The 26,291-nt window shown below is 43.0% G+C and overlaps 2 protein-coding genes across 3 annotated transcripts in view; one reads left to right on the top strand and one right to left on the bottom strand.

Moving 5' to 3' along the window:
- Positions 1-23,102, bottom strand: part of NUP188 (nucleoporin 188) — a 49,584-nt gene extending 26,482 nt beyond the window's left edge. Inside the window, exons 1-9 of one of the 2 annotated variants that reach the window (XM_082695870.1) lie at positions 23,010-23,102; positions 14,868-14,922; positions 13,132-13,205; positions 10,531-10,615; positions 9,650-9,730; positions 8,892-8,936; positions 8,043-8,135; positions 7,771-7,890; positions 1,308-1,519 (exon numbers count right to left, since the gene is read on the bottom strand). In XM_082695870.1, the coding sequence (XP_082551996.1) occupies positions 1,308-1,519; positions 7,771-7,890; positions 8,043-8,135; positions 8,892-8,936; positions 9,650-9,730; positions 10,531-10,615; positions 13,132-13,205; positions 14,868-14,922; positions 23,010-23,041 (797 nt within the window). In that variant the 5' untranslated portion in view covers positions 23,042-23,102. Of the gene's footprint in view, positions 1-1,307; positions 1,520-7,770; positions 7,891-8,042; positions 8,136-8,891; positions 8,937-9,649; positions 9,731-10,530; positions 10,616-13,131; positions 13,206-14,867; positions 14,923-22,809; positions 22,902-23,009 lie in introns of those variants that run through there. The other variant, XM_082695871.1, reaches the window with a different exon arrangement.
- A 346-nt stretch (positions 23,103-23,448) lies between these two features.
- DOLK (dolichol kinase) lies at positions 23,449-25,226 on the top strand. The gene has a single exon (XM_082695875.1). It carries the CDS (start codon positions 23,457-23,459, stop codon positions 25,071-25,073), a length of 1,617 nt encoding a protein of 538 aa, XP_082552001.1. The 5' UTR covers positions 23,449-23,456; the 3' UTR covers positions 25,074-25,226.
- Positions 25,227-26,291: the final 1,065 nt, after the last annotated feature.

Below are 26,291 nucleotides of genomic sequence, written 5' to 3'. Positions count from 1 at the left end.
TGGAGAACAAGATGAAATGGAAGACACTTCAATATCAAAAAATTACTAATGGTTTTTTCTGCATTTTTTTCATACTAAGTCTTCTAAACCCTGTATGTATTTTATACTTCCAACACACCTCAAGTCATCCAGCCACATTTAAACTGCCTGACTGTACTTGACAGGGGCTCGCGCAGGCCAGAGCATAGATCCGGTGTGGAAAGCTTCCATGGCCACCAATGAGACATGACCCAGATAAACCATCTCACCACTCTAGTGGGTATCTTTGTTCACAGAGGAAATAGCCCTCACAACGTGGATCTATTTGAACCACTGTAACATCATCCTTTTTGTTAAATGCAGCTGAATCTTCTCCTCAGACACAGATGCAAATAGGCAGTTCACTCCAGAGGATATACCAAGAGCAGGTACGAAAATGCTCACCATCACAGATAACCAGGGAAAGGCAAATCAGGGCAGCAAAAGGGAAAAAAATGAGGGGATGATAGATAAGAACACGGGTTTGCAAGACTGTAGGGAAACTGGTTCTGTCCTCCTACAATCAGTGAAGTGTACGTTGGTACAGCCTCTGTGAGGACAACTTGGCAATATTTTAGAACACAAACACATACACCATTCACCCCAAAAAAGCCACTTCCAGTTCCTTCACAGTCATACTCACCCAGATGTACAGAAAGGCTTGTAGAGAATGTTCTTACAGCATTGTTTGAAATATCCAAACAAGCTAACTGCCTACCATTAGTGAAATTGTTAAATAAACATCCAACCCATGTACTAATGCAGCAGCTAAAGAACATCCTGAGGTAAAAAGAGTTCCAGGACATCTAGTTACGTGAAAAGTTAAGTTGTAAAAAAGTACACCATTTACATCAAAAAACAAAAACACACAAACAATGTATTTTTGTATATATGGGGGAAAAAAAAAAAATGGATCTACCCACTGCCATAAAATTCAAAGTCCACAGATGATGACCTCAAAAAGGGCAGGGGACACACTCACCGTATCACCGTCTTAGCATTTGCAAAGGCTTACCATAGATGCTCACCAAATTTTTTGTTGAATGGATGAACCTCTTAGATGAAGACAGTCAAATACCAGAATGCAATACTTATTTTGAGAAAACATGGCCCTCTAATCCCAGTCTTTACTCCCTGTAAGACCTGGAACATGGTAGTGCATCAATCTGTTTCCCTACCAGCAAGTGAAAAGTACATCTAGACCATCCTTTCACCCATTAACAGGATCTATTAATACCAACGTTCTAAACCTTGTACAAGTTTTGTAGCCTCAATTCATTCAGACTTACCCAATCCGATCTACGAAAGGATCCATGGTCTCATCCACCAGGTGCCTGTTGGTCTGCCTACTACCAAATCCTTGTTCTTTAAACAACTTGGTTAATGCCAACAGGTCACTAGGTGCCATCTCAAAGTAGGCATAATAAAGGAAAATAATTTCTAGCAGCATGGACTGTTCCCGAAGGCACTGAACAAACCAGCGAGACACCTGGCGCTCAGTCTGCACAACCAATGGAGAAAAAAATGGGAGAAATAAAGTCAGATTTAAAAGCCTATCTAAAATTTTTAAGTTATTTTTTATTAGATAATATATGTATAAGGAGAGAGTAAAAAAAGTCTCCCTCTTTGCCATATATTAAGGAATCTGTTAAATGCTTAAAGCAAAAGGGTTTGGGAGAGATACCAAAAATAAGCTTCCCTCTGTACAATTCCCACTGCCCAGTCATACTAACCTGTCCCCAGAGGCAACTGCTGTAGAGGTTCTTGTTTCCCCTTCCAGTCTTTTGCCATATACACTCATTCATTCCTTCACTCATCCTAAGCTCTGTCTACCTACTGACCTACCCATCCAGCCATCTCTACATCAAATATACTATACAAACTATTCCATACTTCTCTCAACTAACAGTGTATCTTACAAATCATTTCTTCTAACAGTACATTAATAATTTCCTTATTTTCTTCTTTTTTAAAAGGATTTTATTTATTTATTTGACAGAGAGAGGGAGTGAAAGAAGAAATACAAGCAGGGGCAGAGGGAGAGGGAGAAGTAGACTCCCCGCAGAGCTGGGAGCCAGATGTGGGGCTCGATCCCAGAACCCCGGGATCACGACTTAAGCTGAAAGCAGACACTTCACTGACTGAGCCACCCAGGCGCCCCTTATTTTTCATTACCAGTCCCCTCATTACTTTTAATGAAATGCCCTATTTTTATTTATATATTCTCCATAATTTAATCAGCTTCCTTGGATGTACAAACAAGTGTTGGTGAAGATGTGGAGAAAAATGACCCCTCGTGCACTGCTGGCCGGAATCTAAATTGGTGCAGCCACTGTGGGAAACGGTACGGAGGCTCCTCAAACAATTAAAGAACAGAGGGGCGCCCAAGTGGCTCAGGCAGTTAGGCACCCGACTCTTGGTTTCAGTTCAGGCCACGATTACAGGATTTTGAGATGGAGCCCTGCATCAGGCCCTGCGATGAGCATGGAGCCTGCTCTCCCTCTGCCCTCTGCCCCTCCGCCCCCTGCTCATGATCTCTTTCTCTCTCTAAAAAGCAAAAATTAAAAAACAGAAATGCCATATGATCCAATAATTTAACTACTGGGTATTTACCCAAAGGAAATGAAAACACTAATTCAAAAAGATATGTGCAGGGGGCCTGGGGGGCTCAGTCGGTTAAGCGTCTGCCGTCGGCTCAGGCTCCACGTTAGGCTCCCTGCTTAGCAGGGAGTCTGCTTCTCCCTCTCCCTCTGCCTCTGTCCCTCCTGCTGCTTGTGTTCTCTCTCCCATTCACTCTTTCAAAGAAATAAAATCTTAAAAAAGAAAAAAAAAGATACATGCACCCTATGTTTACTAAAGCATTATTTACAATAGCCAAGCTATGGAAGCAATCTTAGTGTCCACTGACAGATGAATAAGGCACACACAAAGACGCACGGGCAGGCAGCAATGGGATACTACGCCGCTGCGGAAAGGATGAGATCGTGCCATCTACGACAACATGGACGGACCTAGATCTTATGCTCAATGAAATAAGTTAGACTGAAAAAGACAAATACCATATGATGTTACTCATATCTGGAATCTAAAAAACAACACGAATGAAGAAACAAGCAAAAACCAGAACCAGGCCTATAAATACAGAGAACAAACTGATGGTTGCCAGAAGGAAAGGAGGCGGACAGGCCAAATGGGTGAAGGGGAGTGGGAGACTTCCAGCTGTGGAATGAGTAAGTCATGAGAATAAAAGCCACAGAATAGAAAACACAGTCAATGGCACTACACTAACCCCGCCTGGTGACAGATGGTAAATCACTGTGCTGTACACCCGAAATGTGTCAACCGCACACTAAAACCTTAAATAAATACAATGTATACCTGATAGAACAAATATACAAAAAAATTGGCAAAACCACAGATCTAAACAGTCTCAATCCGCCTGGTATGTCTCACCAGCACAACAAACTACTTTCGAATACATGTTTTTTTTTTTTTTTAAAGATTTTATTTATTTATTTGACAGAGAGAAATCACAAGTAGTCGGAGAGGCAGGCAGAGAGAGAGAGAGAAAAGCAGGCTCCCTGCTGAGCAGAGAGCCCGATGTGGGACTCGATCCCAGGACCCTGAGATCATGACCTGAGCCGAAGGCAGCGGCTTAACCCACTGAGCCACCCAGGCGCCCCGAATACATGTTTTTTTTGCAAGATCTTTTAAAATTTGTTTATTCGTGAGAGGCAGAGAAACAGCACTACACAAATTCTTTCAGAAAACGGAGGAAGAAGGAAAATTTCCCAACTTGATTTATGAGGCTAACATTACACTAATACCAAAACCAGACAAAGATATCACAAGAAAACTACAGACTAGGGCGCCTGGGTGGTTCAGTGGGTTAAGCCTCTGCCTTCTGCTCGGGTCATGTTCTCAGGGTCCTGAGATCGAGCCCTGCATCGGGCTCTCTGCTCAGCAGGGAGCCTGCTTCCCCCCTCTCTCTCTGCCTGTCTCTCTGCCTACTTGTGATCTGTGTCAAATAAATAAATAAAATCTTAAAAAAAAAACCTATAGACTAATATCCTTTATGAACATAGGCAATTTATAAAATTCCTTAACAAAATCTTAGCAACTCAAATCTCACAATATATAAAAAGCAAAATATATAACTAAGTGGAGTTTATGCCAGGATTTCAAGATCCATCTGACATCCAAAGACTCAATGTAATTCACAACAAAGTAAAAAGAGGAAAGTCATAGTGTTATTTCAAAAAATCCAAAACAAAATGGGACAGGATTCCTAATAAAAGCTAAATCCCTCAGCAAACTTAGGAGGTAATTTCCTCATTTTGATAAAGAACACTACAAAAATAATTTACAACTAATAACACATTCAGGGGTAAAGATGTGAATGCTTTTTATCTAAGATTACAAACAAGGCAAGAATGCTGGCTCTCCTACCACTTCTATTCACCATTGTACCAGAGGTCCTGATCCGTTAATAAGGCAAGAAAAAGAAATAAAAGGCATAGAGATTTGAAAGTAAGTTAAAGTGCCCTTATTTACAGACAACGTGATCATGTGTATTAGAAAATCCTGTTAGAAAAAACCTACTAGAGGGGCACCTGGTGGGTCTGCTGGATGATCATCCAGCTCTTGATTTAAGCTCAGGTCATGATTCAGGGTCATGGAATCAAGCCTTGCATCAGACTTCATGCACAGCAGAGTCTGCTTGACCCTCTTTCTTCCTCTTGCTCTACCCCTATTCCATTCCCTCTCTCTCTCCCAAATAAATAGGTAAAATCTTTAAAAATAATAAAATTAAATAAATGGTTAAAATAATGAAATTTAATTACATATTATTTTACCAGAATTTAAAAGTCAGAGTTCAAAAAAAAAAAACAAGGGCGCCTGGGTGGCTCAGTGGGTTAAAGCCTCTGCCTTCAGCTCAGGTCATGATCTCAGGGTCCTGGGATCGAGCTCCGCATTGGGCTCTCTGCTCAGCAGAGAGCCTGCTTCCTCCTTTCTCTCTCTGCCTGCCTCTCTGCCTGCTTGTGCCCTCTGTCAAATAAATAAACAAAATATTTAAAAATTAATTAATTAATTAATTTTAAAAAAAAAAAACCTATAGTGACAGAAAGCAAATTATTGGTCATCTGAGGCCAAAGATCACAGATTGACTACAAACTTTCTAGGGGATATAGAAATGTTCTATGTACTGATTGTGCATATAACTACTTACAACTGTCAAAGCTGTATGTTTAAAATCAGTGAGTTTTGGGCACCTGGGTGGCTCACTGGGTTAAGCCTCTGCCTTCGGCTCAGGTCATGATCCCAGGTCCTGGGATCGAGCCCTGCATCGGGCTCTCTGCTTGGCAAGGAGCCTGCTTCCTCCTCTCTCTCTGCCCGCCTCTCTGCCTATTTGTGATCTCTGTCAAATAAATAAAATCTTTAGAAAAAAAAATTTTCTAAGTAAAATCTACACCCAACATGGAGCTTGAACTCAAGACCCTGACATCAAGGGTTGCTTGCTCTATTGACGGAGCTAGCCAGGTCCCCCTACACTTAAATTTTTAAAATTTTAATCATTGCTCTATCTGATTTTCTTCTAATAGAAGGTAAGAGATAGAGGTAACAGTTCAATTTCTCTCCCCATGGTTATTTATCCAGTATTTCAACACCATTCATTGAAAAATACAGTACTTCCCACTGACTGAAATACCACCTTTATCATATACTAACTCAGTCTGGGGTCTATAACTAGACCTTCTATTATGCTCTATTTATAAGTCTATTTACTTACATGCCAATGCCAATGCCATGCTTTAAATTATTGTAGTATTAATTATCTAATAAAACTAATTTTCCTTTTTCAAAAATTTCCTGGCTATTGTTTATTTTTTTTTTTTTAAAGATTTTATTTATTTGTCAAAGAGAGAGCGAGTGAGAGCGAGCACAGGCAGACAGAGTGGAAGGCAGAGTCAGAGGGAGAAGCAGGCTCCCCGCGGAGCAAGAAGCCCGATGTGGGACTCGATCCCAGGACGCTGGGATCATGACCTGAGCCGAAGGCAGCTGCTTAACCAACTGAGCCACCCAGGCGTCCCTATTGTTTCTTATTTTTCATGGGAATTTGAGAATCAGCTTATCCAGTTCCGAAATAAAAGGTGAAACAAACACTTCTTAGTATCTTTTTGGTATTGCACTAAATCCATAGGTTAACGTAAGAAGTACTGACACTTTTATGGTGCTGTCTTTATATTCAAGAACATGCTGTGTCTTTCCATTCAGTTATGACTTTTTTTATACCCATACAGCATTGGGACATCTGGGTGGCTCAGTTGGTTAAGCATCCAACTTTTGATTTCAGGTCAGGTCAAGATCTCGGGGTGGTGCGATGAGCCCCATGTTGGGCTTCATGCTGAGCATGGAGCCTGCTTAAGATTTTCTTGCTCCCTCTCCCTCTGCTCCTCTCTGCCCCCAACTCATGTACATTTTCTATGAATGAATAAACAAATAAACAAACAAATAAATAAATAAATAAATGTATGTCTATTCTCTCATTTTAAAGTTCTCTTCATTCAGATTTTGGAGAGTTGCAAGCTTATTCCTGAGAAATTTATGCTTTTATTGCTATTTATAAATGGGCCCTTTTCTTCTACTAAATATTTTCTGGGCCCTTTTCTTCTACTAAATATTTTTTTTTTTTTCTTCTACTAAATATTTTCAATAGTTACTGTCCATGTTTTAGCTGACAATTCAGGGTTTTTTTGTTTCTTTTTAAGATTTTATTTATCTGAGAGAGAGCAAGTGAGCACAAGCAAGGGTAACAGCAGAGGGAAAGGGAGAAGCAGGGTTCCCCACTGAGCAGAGAGCCCAACTTGGGGCTTGATCCCAGGATATTGAGATCATGACCTAAGCCAAAAGCAGATGCTTAACCTACTGAGCTACTTAGGCGCCCTCGGCTGAATTGTTTTAAAAAACACATATTATTTTCAAAAGGGGGGGGGGGCACATTTTAATCTATAAATACAGGCTCCTTTATAATTTAGGGTAAAATAATCAGGCTAATGTCACATATTTAGTAGACTGTGATAATAGGGGTGCCTGGGTGGCTCAGTTGGTTAAGCATCTGCCTTTGGCTCAGGTCATGGGACTGAGCCCCACGCCAGGCTCCCTGCTCGGAGAGGGTGCCTGCTTCTCCCTTTCCATCTGCCTCTCCTCCCTGCTTATGCTCTCTCCCTCTCAAATGAATAAATAAACTCTTAAAAAAAAAAGGATAATGATAATAAAGTAGAAGAAATCTTTTTTTCTTTTTAAAGATTTTATTTATTTATTTGACAGACAGAGATCACAAGTAGGCAGAGAGGCAGGCAGAGAGAGAGGAGGAAGCAGGCTCCCCACAGAGCAGAGAGCCCGATGTGGGGCTCGATCCCAGGACCCTGGGATCATGACCCGAGCCGAAGGCAGAAGCTTTAACCCACTGAGCCACCCAGGCGCCCCAAGTAGAAGAAATCTTGAGTTTAGAGTTCTATTAACCACTTAAAGAAAATTTTAAGTAAGAACAGAAAGTAAATTAAGTCGATAGACAAAGTCAAGTGAAAATGTCCAGAATGAAGTACTATTACTTAAAGTCACACTTAAACTTTTCTGAAGATCATCTATAAATACTGCAAGTTAATAAATCAATAAATAATGTAACTGAGAGCTATATGCACAAGGCTTACAACTCTCCTCAGAGTTACAGGAGGCCCAGTAACCACATACCATGAGGTTTCCATGTGTCTCCCAGGTTGGTGCTTCCGTTTTATAAAGCTCTTCAAACTGCTTTCTATATTTTGTGACTAGTTCCTTCTCCAACTTATCAACACAGTCTGCATATTCAACCTTAAAAAAAAAAAAAAAACCCAAAACAGAGTAACTTATACCTACGATAAAAGGTAAATATTCAAATGAAAGTGAAAAGGAGTAATATAAAATTATTAAACTGTGTTGAATTTTATAGGATACAGAGAACCACGAGGACTAAATGGGCTTACCCTATAGGGATGTCTTTCATCTTGAAAATAAGTGAGAAGGTGTAAGACACAACGAAGAATACAGGTTCTTTCTTCATAGTAATAATCCGCAATCTGGGAAGAACCCAAAGACGCAAAATCAGTTACTAACCTTTGCACAAAAGACACTCAATTTTAAATTTATTGATAAAGAGATCACTTCAAGATAAGAATGGAAAAGGCTGGTTTCTACTAGCAATCCTAGACACAGAAAGATTGTGTTAGGCCAAAGAAAGCAAAAGACCTTCATGAAATAGTATACAAGTAAAGCCATGCAAAGTTAAAGGAATTATTTAAAAATATAAACAAGTTGTCTTACATGATTTCTCAAAGCTTTCAAATAACACACAACACAGCTATGGCTGAAAGGCCAAATACATGAAGGCAAATATAAAAACACCACTTGTATATATATCATGCTTATAACTAAGGTACTTGGTTCTCGCTAAATACCAAATAGGAAACTACTTCTGAAGTCACAGTCAAGCTCCATTCTATATGAGATCCTAAATGAGAAGGCTGCTTTGGAGGGTAGGGGAAGACAAAGGAATAAAGAAATATACATTAACCTTCCTGCATTTAGACGTAGAGAAAAAAGACACATGAAGTAGTTTTCATCCCCAGTAGCTGGACAGTATCCTTTGGAAAAGGTCTCAGCTGGGGTCAGTGGATAAAAAGCCTCTTGTTTCACAAGTATGTTACTAACCTACTTCACTGACACTTTCCATGCTTACCCAGTAAGAGTCCAAAGCCAGCAATGCCCAGGAGAACAAGTCAGGAACCCATCACCCAATTTCACAACAAAGAATGAAAACAGTAACTCCCACTCACCTTCAGGATTAAGGCCTGGCTCTGCCTCTCATCTTGCAGTACCGTCTGAAGGAAAGAATAGTCACGCAGTCATCTTATAAGCAAAGCTCAATTAACAAAGAAAAAGGTAAATATCTTCACCTCACCTTTTAAGATTTTAAGTGCCTATTCATTTCTGGAAGTATTTTTTTACCTAAATGTATTCAAATCTGTGCTCAAATCTCAGCCCACTCCTTTGGACTCAATTTCCCTATATGCAAAATTCCCTTCCCTCTAAGGCCAGACAAGCTCCATACAGTCCCAAGTTGTTTTCAGCTCTGATGTCCTGAGATTCTATCATTAACACGTCAATCTTTGACCTCTTCAGCCTGTGAAGTCTGAGGACAGACTTCAGTCTAAGTACATATTTTTTAAGCCTTTAGAAAATCTCTCCTGGGGAGCCTGGGTGGCTCAGTCGTTAAGCATCTGCTTTTGGCACAGGTCATAATCCCAGGGTCCTGGGATTGAACCCCGCATCAGACTTCCTGCTCAGCAAGAAGCCTGTTTCTCCCTCTCCGCTCCCGCTGCTTATGTTCCCTCTATTGCGGTCTCTCTCTGTCAAATATATAAATACAATCTTTAAGGAAAAAAAAAAAAAAAAAAGAAAGTGTCTCCTGAGAATCACTGTATCTGATCACCTACCTGTGTTGCAAAGAACTGGTACCAAAACCCTTAAACATCTAAAACCCACAAAGAAAAATGGAGAAGGAAGGAGAAAGGAGCCGGACATAACTACAAACCTTTAGTGAGTCCCGAGTACCTCTATAATCTTCTTGAAGGTAACACTGGATTAACTGCACACTCTGTTCTTCGTCAAGACCCTGAAATACAGGGGTCGTTAAGAGAGGCACAGCCACCTCAGCTCAGAAAACACACATGGGAAGTAAAGCATTCTAAAGATTTGTCCTCTGGAATGAACACAGACTTGAATAAATAAAAATGCTTTTAAAAGATTAAAAGACACAACACAAGTTTGCCCCAAACAGGAGAAAAAGGAGCCGGTCATAGACATGTAATTTACATGACAATTAAATTTACAACTGTGCTTATTTACCAAGCCATTGATACAGTCACAGGCATGATCTGGGTTTCCAAAATTAAAAAGAAATAGCTATATATTTAAATATAATCTAGGCAATTTAAAGAACACTATAGGGTGCCTGGGTGGCTCTGTTGGTTGAGCGACTGCCTTCGGCTCAGGTCATGATCCAGGAATCCCAGGATCGAGTCCCGCATTGGGCTCCCAGCTCCATGGAGGGGTTCTGTTTCTCCCTCTGACCTTCTCCCCTCTCACACGCTCTCTCACTTTCTCTCTCTCAAATGGATTAAAGGGGGAAAAAAACCAAAAAAAACTTTAAAATAAATAAATAATAAAATAAAACAAAGTACACTACACGCATGAAGAAGAAAACTCCATGCTATATATAGTAAACAGATGTGGCAACTTATTTTGTGGCTTTTAATAAGAAGAGTTACCACATGGATATTTTTGAAACCCAATATGTTCAATTTAATCTCCAAAACTGAAATAAACTGAATTTTCACTGAAAACCAGTAACAACGAAACAATGCACATCCACAATGCAGGTAGTAAACTGAGACCATGTTAATTTTTACTCACCAAAAACTTGCTGATTCTTAAACCCAGTTCCTTCAGCGGTGAAGCCACATCTTTATTAGCTTTCACTTTTTCAGCTGAATTTGGACTATAAAAAGAACAGTGAATCATTTCCTCATTCTCAATGACCCTCTAAGGATTTTAAATAAACATACTTAAAGATATTTTTACCACAGACCTTTTTCTGCCCTGTAGGTGCCTATGAAAATACACACATATACAACAAGTTCATCTCTATAGACTTTATGACACAGAACTACTTATGCCTAAATAACAAATATGGTATCTATCTGTTACAAACTGTCATTATAATAATATTATATATGGATGTATTAGGTTACATTATTTTTGATCCTTACAACTATGAAAGGGAAATATTACTAATCCCATTTTACAAATGGAATTACTAATACTCAGAATCAATAAATAACTTACCAAAAACCCCACAGCTAGTAAAAAGTTAAGATGAAATTTAAAACCAGGTCTGTTAGTATACATACATACATTACCTAGCTCTACCTATTGAGAAGGCCGAGAAGCTAAAAACCCCCATAGCAGTGAGCACACCCAGCCCCCAGATCTTGGTTTCTAACAGCATTATCTAATAAAAGTTACCAGGACTCCTTAGAGAAATAGCTAATTCTAGAGCTGCAGCAGAGAAACTACTGAGCCTGGAGCATCTCAGAATGCCAGAAAGAAAATATTCAGAAAACAAAAAGATGGGGTAATGTCGAGAGGACGTAGATGACAACCCAAAAGAACTCCCAGTGAGCAAAGCTACAACAAGGTATAAGCAAAGTAAAAAATAAATATACGTGAGCCCATATGATAGAAATAAATATGGAGAAGGGAAAAATCTTCCTTACACAGGAAGTCCAAATAATATATACAGATTCCACTCCTTCAGGAAGTACAGTTTAATTTCACTATACCCCCACCCAGAGAATGGGCTATATGCCAGTGACCCACTTTTACGACACAGAGTAGGGGAAAGGGAAAAAATGACTTTACAGAAGAGAAACCTGGCAAATGCCACCTTACCCAAGTGAGCAAGGTTAAGGTCACCAGCAATTTCATGTGGAAAACCACATCCTCTCTTATGGTAAGGATGGTACTTCACTTTTCTGCATTCTTCCCAAAACCCACAACCCCAATCTAATAATAAGAAAAACATGAGACAAATCCAGATTGAAGGCATTCTACAGAATACTTGACCAGTCCTCTTCAAAACTGTTCAAGATCATGAAAATTAAGGGAAGACTGAAATGCCATCACAGTTACAAGCTAAGGAGACATGACAACTGAATGCAATGTGGGATCCTGAGTGGATCCTGGGCTAGAAAGAGGACATTAAAGGGGGGAAAAAAAAAGGTTAAATTCAAATAAAGCCTGAAGTTACAAAAAAAGGTCTGTCGGACTTTAAATATCATGCTGCTTATAAAAGAAACCTTCATCTTTAAAAAAAGAAAGTAATGCCACAAATGTCTGTTCTGCGAACTACAAGCATGTTGTTGTTGGATTTTTTTTAATAGAGACTCTCACATTTCACAGGAAATCCACAACACAAAGGCTAGATAAAGTGAAACAGTCAGTTCTGAAAGAGGCAACACAGAATGATGATTAAAAACACAAACACTAGAGTAAGACTGCCAGGTTCACATCCTGGTTCTACACTTACTAGCTGAGTGACCTTGGGCAAGTTACTTAACCTCTTTGTGCCTCAGTTTCCCCATCTGTAAAATGGAAATGATAATAATCAAAGTACCTATATGTGATAATACAGTGATTATCTTCTTTTTCTTAAGTCCGTTTTTTAGATACATGGTAGTTACACATACAACACCACCATGTCCGGGAGTTACTTCTAAACAGGTATGGGGGGAGGGTTAGTGAACAACGAAAAAAAGAAAGTTCTTCATTAACCTAAGAAAATGATGATGGAAGGTGAAGATGTAAAAAAAAAAATCAAATATTCCCAAGTAGAAAGGAAACGAGGGTGGCTTGGCAACTACAATGCACTACAGAATGAGATCTAGACTAGGAGTTAACATAAAAGAGTCTAATCCTACAAGATGTATTCTTTTCATTTTTAAACTACTTTATATGATGTTATTGTTGTTTTCCACTACCCCATAAAAAAATCTATTCTAGTACAGAATGAAATTAGTGGGCTTTCATGAGGACTGAATGACTTGCTACGCATGCTCAGAAGAACACCGGGAACACAGTAAATCCTCCGTAAGCGGGCAGCTGCTCTCATCACTGCTCACCGCCTTGTCCCAGCACCGGCTGCTGGCGGCACCTCACACAGACACAGAGGACGGAAATAAACACTAGAACTATTAACTGAAGAAGTTAATGACTCCTCATCCCCAGACACTAGGGTTATATAACTGGATTCAATAACACTATATTTCTAAAAGGAATTTCCCCCTCGTTCAACAGGCAGAAATAATGTGCCCAACTCTCTTCCACTGGTAACCAAATTGTATTCTCTGCTATCTCCCTAATCCAGTGGTATCACAAAATCCTACACAAAGACAGTCTTGCTATGCCAGCTTCCTCAGGGGAGTTACTCTAACCAGACACATGGATTAGCCATACCTGGGTGGTTTATAGTAGGACAGCCCTTCCAAGAGTCGCTGCCAGTGTTTATTCAGTTCTGCCTCAATCTGATTCTGGAAAAGAACAAAGAAATTATATAAGGATTTACATAATCCTGAGCCTTTAATGTTTTTCTCCATAATTGAAGTCATTTTGAAAAGAGAATTCTGGGGGCACCTGGGTGACTCAGTGGGTTGAGCAACTGACTTCAGCTCAGGTCATGATCTTGGAGTCCTGGGATCGAGCCCCATTTGGGGCTCCCTGCTCAGTGGGGAGTCTGCTTCTCCCTCTCTTTCTGCCCTTCCTTCCACTTATGTTGTCTCTCAAATAAATAAATAAAATCTTTAAGAAAAAGAGAATTCTGTAGCCTCCTTTTCCTTGCTTAACATTCTGACAATGATTTAACCTTATGATTTTTTAAAAGCTTTTATTTATTTATTTGTGAGAGAGACCATGCATGCGCACAACTAGGAGGAGCAGCAGGCAGACAGAGAAGCAGGGTCCCCACCGAGCAAAGAGCCCAATGTGGGACTCAACCCCAGAAACCTGGGATCATGACCCGAGCTGAAGGCAGACATTTAACTGACTGAGCCACCCAGGCGTCCCTTAATCTTACTATGAAAATCTTGATAAACATCCTTTCTAGCAGTTGCATAATATTTTATCAAGTGTCTAGATAATAATTTATTTACCATGCCTCTAATGTTAGATATACTTAAACTGTGATTCCTTATTATATAAATAACATGATTGTAAGGAGCTGTGTGCACAAAACTTTTCAAGATTTCATTCTTGTAAAATACATTCCTAGAAGCAGAATTATCAGATGAAAGCATATCAAAAATGTTAAGGCTCTAGGGCCTCCTGGCTAGCTCAGATGGTGTAGCATGTGACTCTTGATCTTAGGGTCATGAGCTCAGGCCCCATGTTGGATGTGGAGCCTACTTAAAAAAAAAAAAAAAAGGGGCGCCTGGTTGGCTCAATGTAAGGCCTCTGCCTTCAGTTCAGGTCATGATCTCAGGGTCCTGGGACTGAGTCCCACATCAGGGCTCTCTGCTCAGCAGGGAGCCAGCTTCCCCTCTCTCTCTGCCTGCCTTGCTGCCTACTTATGCTCTCTCTCTCTGTCAAATAAAATCTTTTAAAAAATAATAATAACTTTAAAAAGGCTCTAAAAAAGGTATAATACTCATTATGTTGATTACCATAATAACAATAGTAAAAATTGAACGTCATCTTAACGCTCTACCCTCACAGGGTCAAAATGAAGAAGCATCAAGGATCAACATGAAAAACTGTCCTTTACTATACTTGGAAATGTCCTAGAAACCACAGTCCCTATGACCTAAGAAGCTGACAACATGGAAACAAAAGAAAAGGCAAGTAAAGAAGGACACAGAGAAAAGAACTTAGAACTTTCCGTAGCCGGAGGCAGCAAAGTGGTATTTGTCCGCAACCCTGAGCAGCCAGTCGAGCAGCACAGGTATCTTTTTAGATACGAAATCTCCCAAAAAAAAAAAAAAAAAAAAGAGGTAGAAGTTTGGAAACTTCAGCAGCTGAGCTAGAAGACACACTATGTTTCAGCAGAGAGAAGCAGGGAATGCATAACGTTTATAAAGTTTTAGAAATAAAAAAAGTGTGTTTAGTTACTCCTTCAAAGACAAGGCAATATGGGAGGTTTATTGTAACACGAACTACATAAGAACCATAGAATCCACTCAAGACCACCACCCACTTACCAGTTCTCGCAGAGCTGACCTTCCCAGCAGAATTGTCCACAGTTCCCTGCTGCTCCTGAAAAATGATGGAAAGCAGGGGTAATTTTGAACTTTCAGATTATACAAATTTGACTAAGTTGCCTTCCAGTATTTTGTTTATTCTCTGAAACCAGGAAACTCAATGTACAAAACAATTTGTTAAAATTCTGGACATTATTCCCATTATATTGTTCTTAGAAGTCTGATTTCAAAATAAAAATTAAGAATTTGACATATAACCTAAACTAAGCAGATGCTTGTTAAAAAGGAGGATGGCTACTGTATTTTAATGCATTTAAGATGCCGTTAATTGCAGGATACATGATTATTTATGTCCTACCAGCCATCAATAATAAAATGCATGCAACATCAGGGGCATTAAAATATGAAAAAATGTACATTTTAGAATGTAATAAATAATTAATGAATTATCTTACATCTCCTATGCTAAGGCACATCAGTGTATCAATTTCTCTCCTCTCTTTACATTAAAATGTAGGGACTAAAAAGGAGAATGTAGAAAAGGACTGTGTATATTTCAACCCCCCTCATCACCTTCAGAAACTTCTTTTAAGATTTATTTATTGGGGCGCCTGGGTAGCTCAGTGGGTTAAAGCCTCTGCCTTCAGCTTGGGTCATGATCCCAGGGTTCTGGGATAGAGCCCTGCATTGGGCTCTCTGCTCAGTGGGGAGTCGGCTTCCCCTCTCTCTGTTTCTTCCTGCCTCTCTGCCTACTTATAATCTCTGTCAAATAAATTAATAAAATCTTTAAAAAAAAAAGAAAAGGACTTATTTATTTAAGTTATCTTTATACCCAATGTGGGGCCCAAACTCATGACCATAAGATCAAGAATTAAATGCTCTACTGACTGAGCCAGACAGGTGTCTCCAGAAAATTTTCTAAATGCATGATATGATTCACTTTCTCAATCAAAAAAAGTCTAATGGTCATTATAAGTGGTACTATATTTGTTCATTTATTAATTGCCACTAGGTGCCAAACACTGTGTAAGACACATAAAAACACATTATAGTCCCTGCCCCTGTGAGCTCTTCAAATATACTCTCCACTACATGCTTACCCACGTTCCTTCCGTCATCCATGCCTTTCAATTTCAGGAAACATGTTATAGGGTTTTTTAAAGTCTAGAACTGAATTTCAAAATGTAGCCATTAAGAAATTCTCCCAAGAAGGGCACCTGGGTGGCTCAGTGAGTTAACACTCTGCTTCGGCTCAGTCATGATCTCAGGGTCCTGGGATTGAGCCCCGCATCAGGCTCTCCGCTCAGCGGGGAGACTGCTTCCGACCCCCACCACTCCCCTTCCCGTGCCTGCCTCTCTGCCTACTTGTGATTTGTTTGTCAAATAAATAAATAAAATCTTAAAAAAAAAAAAAATTCTCCCAAGATGTACCTGGGTGGCTCAGTCAGGTAAATATTTGACTCTTGATTTTGGCTCAAGTTGTGATCTCAGGGTTGTGGGATGGAGCCCTGAGTCAGGCTCCAAGTTCAGCATGGAGGCACTTTGAGATTTTCTCCCTCTCCCTCTGCCCCCCACCCACTCTCTCTCCCCATCTCTCCAAAAATAAATAAATAAATAAATAAATAAATAAAGATTTCTAAAAAATTAAAACTGCTTAGAAAGCCTGCCTGCAGAGAAAACGAAAAGGTCTAAGAAGATATACTAAACATTTAACAAAAAGGACACAAGCTCTCTTAACTATGAGGATAAACTGAAAAATGTTTTTCCCGTTAAAAACTAACACCAAGCACTGGCTCTACTTAAAATTTTTGGGGTGCATAGGTGGCTCAGTGGGTTGAGCCTCTGCCTTCAGCACAGGTCATGATCTCAGGGTCCTCGGATCAAGCCCCAGGCCGAGCTCTCTGTTCAGCAGGGAGCCTGCTTCCCCCCTCCCCACCTCTCTACCTACTTGTGATCTCTCTGTCAAATAAATTAAATCTTTAAAAAAATTTTTTTTTCTTTCAGGGGGCATCTGGCTGGCTCAGTAGGTGGAGCATACAACTCTTAATGTCAGGGTTGCTAACTCAAAGCACACCTTGGGTGTAGATTACTCAAAAATAAAAATCTTTACCACCCTCCCCAAAAAGAGTCCAGATTTTCCCCTCAAAAGAAATTTAAACACACTTAAAATTATAAATCTCTTTTCTCAGCATTAATGCTTTTAAGAAAACACTTGAGTCCTGCTACATCAATAGACACCAGCTCCCACAATGGCTCTGTGTGATCGCTAATCATTTTTCTGATGACAAAACAGCATTCACTCTTCAAAAATCTGGATATTAGACCTAGTAAATGAACAAATAGGACTCTTTATTGAAAATGTATATTAAAACATCTGAGTAAACCAAGCCCTAAGTAATTAAAAACAGAGGTAAGCTCACCATTTAAAGAAATTTATAGTAAAATTTTAAAGTAAGACTGCCTTTTGTAAAGAGAAAAATTGTCATCTAACTTACTTGTTTGATAAATCTGAATTAACAAAAAATTAAGGAAGGGCTTTATTTAAAATGGCATATACTTGAATTTGACCAAGGACAGCTTCTGACTTGCACAGAATGTATTAGATTCCTACTATATAACACATAGCTAATAATGGGGCTAAGAGTACACTCATATTAATGGAAAGAAATTTATCATTAACTGAAGGTATTTGTATGCCTGAGCAAATAAATCACTCTTGGTCATCCATCTTCCAATTTCAAAAAGCCTGGACATCACTTAGCTTTAATTTATCCACATTTGCTTTCAGAACTTAGACCTCTAGTGAGCGAAGTAGCAGTGATTCCCAGAAGAAACCACGAAGACCACAGCCCACACTCAAGGACCTGCTGCCAGGGCCCAGAATTTCTTGTTTTGTCAAATTCAAGCTGTAGGTGTTGATTATACCAAAATCTATAGAATTTTGCCTTTTTTTTTTTTTTAAGATTTTGTTTTTAAGTAATCTTTACACCCAAAGTGGAACTCAAACTCACAACCCTGAGATCAAGAGTCGCATGCTCTATCGACTGAGCCAGTCAGGTGCCCCATGCTTCTTCTTCTTTTTTTAGTAAAATATCCTGAAAGAGTGTTTCTCAAATATGTGAAATCACCCAAGAACAACACAGCAACACCATGGAATCCTAGATTCCATGGTCACAGCCTAGAGTACTATTTCTCAAAGTTTGGGCATGGGAAGGAAATATACATTTTATTTTTTAAGAGTTTTATTTATTTGAGAGAGAATATGTATGTATGTGAACACAGAGGGAAGGGCAGAGGGAGAGGGAGAAGCAGACTCCCCACTGGGCAGGGAACCCGAAGCAAGACTCGATCCCAGGACCTGCTCCCAGGACCCAGAGATCACAACCTGAGCCAAAGGCAGACCCTTAACCCACTGAGCCACCAAGGCACCTGGCAATCTTCATTTTAAAACGACTACACCAATGAATTCCTAAATCACCACTGCTCCAGGGTATCAATTTGTTTCAGAGCAGCAGGTAAAGGTCAGTATAGACCCTCTCTCTTTTATGTTTGCAATATTAGCCTCTTTTTGGGAGGAGAGAAGGGAAGAGAAAGATTCTGCTACTAAACAAGATTTACACTTACTACTCAAAAAAAAAAAAAAAAGGGAAAAAAAAGTTTTCTTTAAAAATTAAAATTTTTGTTGGCAAGAACAAGAAATTTTTTTATTGGCAAAACCGTGTCCTGTTAAACTCCTTTTGTTATAAGATGTCAAAAACAAGGGCACCTGGGCAGCTCAGTCGTTAAAGCGTCTGCCTTCAGCTCAGGTAACAATCCCAGTGTCCTGGGAGTCCTGGAATCAAGGGGCTCTCTGCTCAGTGCAGAGCCTGCTTCTTCCGTGCTTGCGCTCCCCGGTGCTTGTGTTCCCTCTCTCGCTACCTCTCTGTCATAAATAAATAAAATCTTAAAAAAAAAAAAAAAGTCAAAAACAATAATCTCTATTGAAAAGGAGCTTTTAATAATAAAAAGAGCTAACACTGAGAATTTATAATATGCAAGCACTGTTAGCATTACCATTAATTGACCATTTATAACATGCAGGCACTGTGTTCTGCATTTTACACTCTGACTTTTTGAAAACAAACTGCAAACTCACTTGTGAAGCTGACCCTCTTATTAGCCCCATTACTTCATCAGGAAATTAAGGTTTAAAAGTAGTTAGATAATTTGTGTAGGGTCACAAAGCTAACATATAATAGAGCCAGTGCTTGAACCCGGGTTTGCACGACTCCAGAGTGCAAGCTGCATCAAGCTGCACTCACGAATTCATCCTACAAGCGAGCAAAGGTGGAGCTGAGGCTTTCTGTTCTCCAGTGGCAAACATCTACCCCTAACACAGTGGCCGGCACAGAGGGGCTCAAGGAGTACACGCGGATGAAGTATCAAAGGAGATTGACAGGAGTCCCTTTTAGACCTGCAATGCCAGCAATCCGAGTGGAACAGAAAAATTAGGAAACCCGTATGATATGCACAATTGCCAAGAGAAGGCAGAATAAGGGAGAAAACAGTAGGGGTCACCTGGCTGGCTCAGTCAGTTGAGCATCGAACTCTTGATTTCAGCTCTGGTCATGATCTCAGGGTCACAGGATCAAGACCCGTGTCAGACTGTGCTCAGCAGGGAGTCGGCTTAAGATTCTCTCTCCCTGGGGGGCGCCTGGGTGGCTCAGTGGGTTAAGGCCTCTGCCTTCGGCTCAGGTCATGGTCTCAGGGTCCTGGGATCGAGCCCCGCATCCGGCTCTCTGCTCAGCAGGGAGCCTGCTTCCCCATCTCCCTCTGCCTGCCTCTCTGCCTACTTGTGATCTCTCTCTGTCAAATAAATAAATAAAATCTTAAAAAAAAAAAAAAAGATTCTCTCTCCCTGCGACTCCTGGGTGGCTCAGTTGGTTGGACGACTGCCTTCGGCTCAGGTCATGATCCCGGAGTCCCAGGATCGAGTCCCGTATTGGGCTCCCAGCTGCATGGGGAGTCTGCTTCTCCCTCTGACCTTCTCCTCGCTCATGCTCTCTCTCACTGTCTCTCTCTCTCAAATAAATAAATAAAATCTTTAAAAAAAAAAAAATTCTCTCTCCCTCTCCCCCTACCCCCAACTCCTCCCCCGCAAATAAATAAATAAATAGATCTTTTTTTTAAAAAAAGGAGAAAATGGTAATTTATCAGGAAGGAAATCCTTGCGGAAACAAATGTCACTGGTTCTTTGATTCCTAGACATTTTCTGGTCTAGGAATAAGGGGGATACAAATAAAGCTAAGAGCCTCCTGATCCTCATCTAGTGTTGGGAATGACCAAGGATGTTAATTAAGCACACATTACATAAAATCAGCAAGAAACCAGAAAGTAATAAAAAGCATGATCCTAAGAATTAGACACTACAAAGGAATACAACCACGTTAAACAGAAAATAGAGAGAGAGACCACTGGGAACTGACCCAGGGGGTGACAGAAGACTTCACCTCAAATCCGAACCTGAAGGTTTAGCAGGCGAATCTCAAAACACAACAACCACAGCCGGAACTGTGATGCCCAACCCAAAGCCTCAGGGAAACATCTTCTATGTATTTCTTCAAGAAACAAAATATGTACTATAGTATGCCTCATTTATTTGCACAATAAATCTGAACTAAGTATCTGGAGGAGAAACAAAACCACAGAAACTAAATACCTTGCCTCAAAGGTAAAGTTGTAAAAAGTTATTGACTTTCAGCCCAATGTTCTACGAGACAACATGGAACTCCATTCCTAAAAGAACTGGACTCAATGAAAACTGGAAATCACCTTCCCTAGGGAGATCCACATGGTTGTAAATCTTTGAGGTGAGGAAGAAGAGCCTCTAGGATGGGAGTCCTTTTGGTAGAAAGCTGCAACACAGCCAACCTACTCTGAAACAGTTCTTTTGAGAAACACAATTAAAATCCACAGGGAGATAATAAAAGTGGCCACTGTCCATGGATGCCCTAACTCCACAGATTAGGTACAAGCCTCTTGTGTGAACTGAGATTTAAGCTTAACGACAAGCTTTTGGAACTGCTGTTGTTGGTTTTGTTTTTCATTCACATACACCACTCAAACGTCTACAAACCCACATTAACTGAAGAACACAAGAGATACCTAAAAATGCCAATATTCTAACTGACTGCCAAACCCTGAGGGACATTCCCCAAACTCTGAGTGATTAACGTATATTATTCTATTTTTGACTAGTGCCAGCCCCTATCAACATACACAAGGACTCTCCTACATGCTTCAGAGCCACCACAACACTACTTTAAAAAGGACTCGTTTGGAGAAACAGTTTCCAGGGGTAAAGTGCACTGTCTGAGGTCACTTGCATACCAGCAGGCACCAGGAATAAATTTTAAGTTTTCTCTTAGTCCAGACCTCCAAGCATTTCAAACAGAAGGCTGCTGTTGGGTGTCGTCCAGCTGTTGTAATGTGCCTTCCAACACAAAAAGAAAGATCACTGTAATATATGCTCTGAGCAAAGCAGCCAGTGCCTAGAAACCCTAGTGTCATTTTTTTCCAACTTCACATGTGTGTTTGGTAGGTTCCCAAAGATGTCAAGGCATCTTTCAAGCAAACTAGCCCCCTGCCTTGTTCTTGTTCATTGAAGAGGGTGCCTTTCCCTGCAGGAGCTAAACCTACCCAACCTCCAGAACGACGATGAAATAAATGTTAAGAAAAAGGAGGGCACAGTGGGGTGCCTGGGTGGCTCAGTGGGTTAAACTGCTGCCTTCAGCTCAGGTCATGATCTCAGGGTCCTGGGGATGGAGCCCCGCATCGGGCTCTCTGCTCAGCAAGGAACCTGCTTCCTCCTCTCTCTCTGCCTGCCTCTCTGCCTACTTGTGATCTCTCTCTGTCAAATAGATAAATAAAATCTTTAAAAAAAAAAAAAAAAAAGACAGACAGAAAGAAAAGGAGGGCACAGTGACCACAATGCTGCCAGATGAAACAGCTACGGAGGAAAAAGCAAACGTCCCCTGCAAAGTTCAGAAGCAATCCAGTGGAAACCCCAAAGCAGAAAATCTCACCAGAGCCCAGAGGTGAAGTAAGCGATTACAGAGAAGATGGACAATGTTTGCAATAAGTATTTACTGAGCGCCTATTACATGCTCCTCTGGGTGTTGAGGATACAGCAGCGCATCACACAGAAACGTGGGGGAAAGAGTCCTGGCACAGTAAGTGACAGAGATGTGGAATTTTAGGATGGAGGACAGTAGAGCCAAGGGGAGACACTTCAAGCGGGAAGGTGGAAGATAGAGACGTAGCGATCATGTCAAAGCTTCGGAGCCAGGGGGACCTCGGTTTGAATCCTCTCGCCTCACCACCTGGCTGGTTCTGAGCTGGATTTGTGAGTCATCTGTAAAAGAGAAGGTGCCTCACGGACTTGAGAGAATTCAATGAGCGAATGCACAGCAAGCGTGTCTGGCAGGGTCTGGTGCTCGTAAGCGCTCTATAAAGTAAGGACTGTCTCGGTCTTTTTAACGTTTCATCATCTCATCCCCAAAAACCGGTCCGGGGCCCACGATCTCCTAAAGCATTCGGGCACGTCCGCGGATGGAACCAATACAGGAGGACACGAATAGACGGATGAATGGAAGGCAGCGCGCAGAGAGCAGCAACTGCAGGGAGGAGGCTCGGCGACACACGAACAGACTCCTAACATGAAGAACCTGGGAACGTCGCCGGGGCAGGGCAACCGGGCTACGGCGGAGACCGAGATGGGGGCTCCCCCGGGCGACCGCGAAGCGTCCCGTCGCGCCTCGAGGGAGCGTCACGCCAGACGAGGAAGCGCGGGGAGAGGGGGGCGGAGCGCCGAGAAACGCGCCCGTGGGAAGGAGGGAGGAAGGGAAAGCGACTGGGTGAGGAGACGGGAGGCCGGCGCTGAGGGAAGGGGTGAGGCACCGACCCCGTCTTGGAGAAGTCGCCCGAGATCCCCGCGCGCGGGGACCGTTTGGACGTAACCGCCTCCCGTCTCGGCGCCGGTCCACCTAGCCAGGTTTCGCCCGGCTACGGCCGCCACATCTCGCCCGCAAGTCCCGCCCGGCTTCCGCTCGACTTCGACCCCGCGCCTCACAGCCACCCCCGCGGACTCGGCCCGCTCCTCACCTCACACACGGTTCGCCGGCGGCCGCCGCCATCTTCGCGCGCGCGCGCCCCAGCCCCGCCCCCAGACGCCGCACCCACGTGACCCTTCGCCTCCGGCCGGGCTGTGAGGGGAGGGCTTTTCGTCACGTGACGGCGGGCGAGGCCAAGATGGCGACGCCCAGAGAGGTGGGGACCGCGCGGCGAGAGCTGCCGGGGCTGTGAAGGGAGCAGCGGAGTGGCAACGTCTACGTCCTAGGTGCGAGGCGGCGGAGCATATCTGAGCGCCAGTTCCGAAGCCTCAGAAAGTGGCTTGCCTACAGTGGAGCTTCCCTCCTCCCAGCTGGAGAACGATAAGAGAAGGTGCTGGCTGTGTGAAACTGCCGCTGTCGGCTTGGCAGAGCTCGAGGGACCCAGAGGCCAAGGCATCGCTAGTCACCCCGGTTTCTCCGGGGCTCCAGGTCAAGAGACATGACTCGAGTGCACGCTCCCCCGACGTCGGCGACCGGGGCTCCGCTGAGCGGGTCGGTGCTGGCGGAGTCAGCAGTAGTGTTCGCAGTGGTGCTAAGCATCCACGCAACCGTGTGGGACCGATACTCGTGGTGCGCCGTGGCTCTCGCAGTGCAGGCTTTCTACGTCCAGTACAAGTGGGACCGGCTGCTACAGCAGGGAAGCGCTGTCTTCCAGTTCCGCATGTCCGCCAACAGTGGTCTGCTGCCGGCATCAATGGTCATGCCTTTGCTGGGACTGGTCATGAAGGAGCGTTGCCAGTCTGTGGGGAACCCATACTTTGAGCGCTTTGGAATTGTGGTGGCAGCTACTGGCATGGCAGTGGCCCTCTTCTCTTCGGTGTTGGCCCTGGGCATCACTCGCCCAGTGCCCACCAACACTTGTGTCATCTCAGGCTTGGCTGGAGGTGTCATCATTTATATCATGAAGCACTCACTCAGTGTGGGCGAGGTGATCGAGGTCCTGGAGGTCCTGCTGATCTTCGTCTACCTCAACATGATCCTGCTGTACTTGCTGCCCCGCTGCTTTACCCCTGGGGAGGCACTGCTTGTTTTGGGTGGCATCAGCTTTATGCTCAACCAGCTCATCAAGCGCTCTCTGACTGTGGTGGAAAGCCAGGGAGACCCAGTGGATTTCTTCCTGCTGGTGGTAGTGGTCGGGATGGTGCTGGTGGGCATCTTCTTCAGCACCCTCTTTGTCTTCATGGACTCAGGTACCTGGGCTTCCTCCATCTTCTTCCACCTCATGACCTGTGTGCTGGGCCTTGGCGTGGTCCTCCCCTGGCTGCACCGGCTCATCCGCAAGAACCCCCTGCTCTGGCTTCTACAGTTCCTCTTCCAGACAGAGACCCGGGTCTACCTCCTAGTCTACTGGTCTCTGCTGGCCATTTTAGCCTGCCTGGTGGTACTTTACCAGAATGCCAAGCGGTCATCTTCTGAGTCCAAGAAGCACCAGGCCCCCACCATTACCCGAAAGTATTTCCACTTCATTGTGGTGGCCACCTACATCCCGGGTATCATCTTTGACCGGACACTGCTCTATGTAGCTGCCACCATATGTCTGGCAGTCTTCATCTTCCTGGAGTACGTGCGCTATTTCCGCATCAAGCCCCTGGGCCACACTCTGAGGAGCCTCCTGTCCCTTTTCCTAGATGAACGAGACAGTGGACCACTCATCCTGACACACATTTACCTGCTCCTGGGCATGTCTCTTCCAATCTGGCTAGTGCCCAGACCCTGCACACAGAAGGGTAGCTTGGGGGGAGCAAGGGCCCTAGTACCCTATGCAGGGGTCCTGGCTGTGGGTGTGGGCGACACTGTGGCCTCCATCTTTGGCAGCACCATGGGGGAAATCCACTGGCCTGGAACCAAAAAGACTTTTGAGGGGACCATGACCTCTATATTTGCCCAGATCATTTCTGTAGCTCTGATTTTAATCTTTGACAGTGGAGTGGACCTAAACTACAGTTATGCTTGGATTTTGGGCTCTATCAGCATCGTGTCCCTCCTAGAAGCATACACTACACAGATAGACAATCTCCTCTTGCCTCTCTACCTCCTGATATTGCTGATGGCCTAGCTGCTGAGCTGTAGTGATGGAGGAAACGGACATGGGGAGGATGAATGGTCCCCACAGCAGCCAGCCCCTTGGGCATGAAGCACCAAGGGGTGAGAAGCAGATTTGATTTTTCAGTTGATTCAGATTCAAAATAAAAATCAAAGCTCTCCTGGTTTTAGTTTTTGCTGATATATAAAAAGAAAAAAAGGGAGCACAACAACACAAAGAACCTGAGTGTGATGTAGGATTCCCCCCTTCCATCTTGCAATCCTCGGGGGTGTAGGGGGGACCCTGGAGGCAGTGGAGTGTAATGATCACCACCTCAGGTTCTGGAGTCACTATTTAACTGTGTGAGTTGCTTACCCACTCTGGGCCTCAATTCTGCTGTCTGCAAGACGGGAGTAGTAAGAGGCTGCACCTCACAGGTGAGGAGCCAGGGAGGTGAGGTGTGTGAAGGGTCTGGCCCACAGCCCGTGCATAAGGAACAAATAATAAGGAAAAGGGTCATTACTAGCCAAGGCCAGCCCTCATGTCAGCAAAAAGCCAGGTAAGCCAAGAGTTTTTATGGGTTGTGCTTGGAGACCAGCATGACCTTACTCTCTTGACTACATTTGGAAGAGAACCCAAGAGGAAAGTGCATGTGCTTTCTCCCTGTTGGGCTGAAGGGGAGAGGTGAGATCGTCTTTTGCACATGTGGAAAGACTGGAGGAAGGGTATCTGGCCTGGGCTGACTTCCTGTTTCAGCCAACTCCACTCCTGGCCTCAAGACCTCTGCTGTCTAGCTGAGCGGTGCTGTTGAAGGCCAGGCTGGATGGCACAGGGCCCTTAGCAAGGGGTTCCTCCTGAGAGCCTCCCACACTCCAGTTATGCCCAAATCTGTGTTTCTTCTCTTGGTAAGAAATTAGAGACCAGGGACTGGCGGGGTTTACTGAGAATGGCTCTACTGTGGGGCCCAGGCTCTATCCTTGCTCTCTGTGAGGGCAGAGTCCAGGGCTGTCCCATTCTCCACCGTATCCCCCAATGCCAGCAGAGCCCTACATTGTGGCGAGAGCCCAGTGGACATTTGCCGAGTGCATGGAACATTTCACATCAGTGGGAAGATAGCATAGTGAGTTGCCTGACAAGGTTCTCCCCTTCTTACACAACCTAACAGGAAGGAGCCTAGATGGAAGACATGAGAACTTTGGCTCACCAAGGCCAGAAGCCAGGAGCAGAGCTCTAGGGATCACTGCCAAGCCC

The sequence above is a fragment of the Mustela nivalis genome, assembly GCF_964662115.1.
Source record: "Mustela nivalis genome assembly, chromosome: 13".
NCBI classification, from domain to species: domain Eukaryota; kingdom Metazoa; phylum Chordata; class Mammalia; order Carnivora; family Mustelidae; genus Mustela; species Mustela nivalis.
The sequence above is the reverse complement of the archived record's forward strand: the minus strand, read 5'-3'. Positions and strand labels throughout refer to the sequence as shown.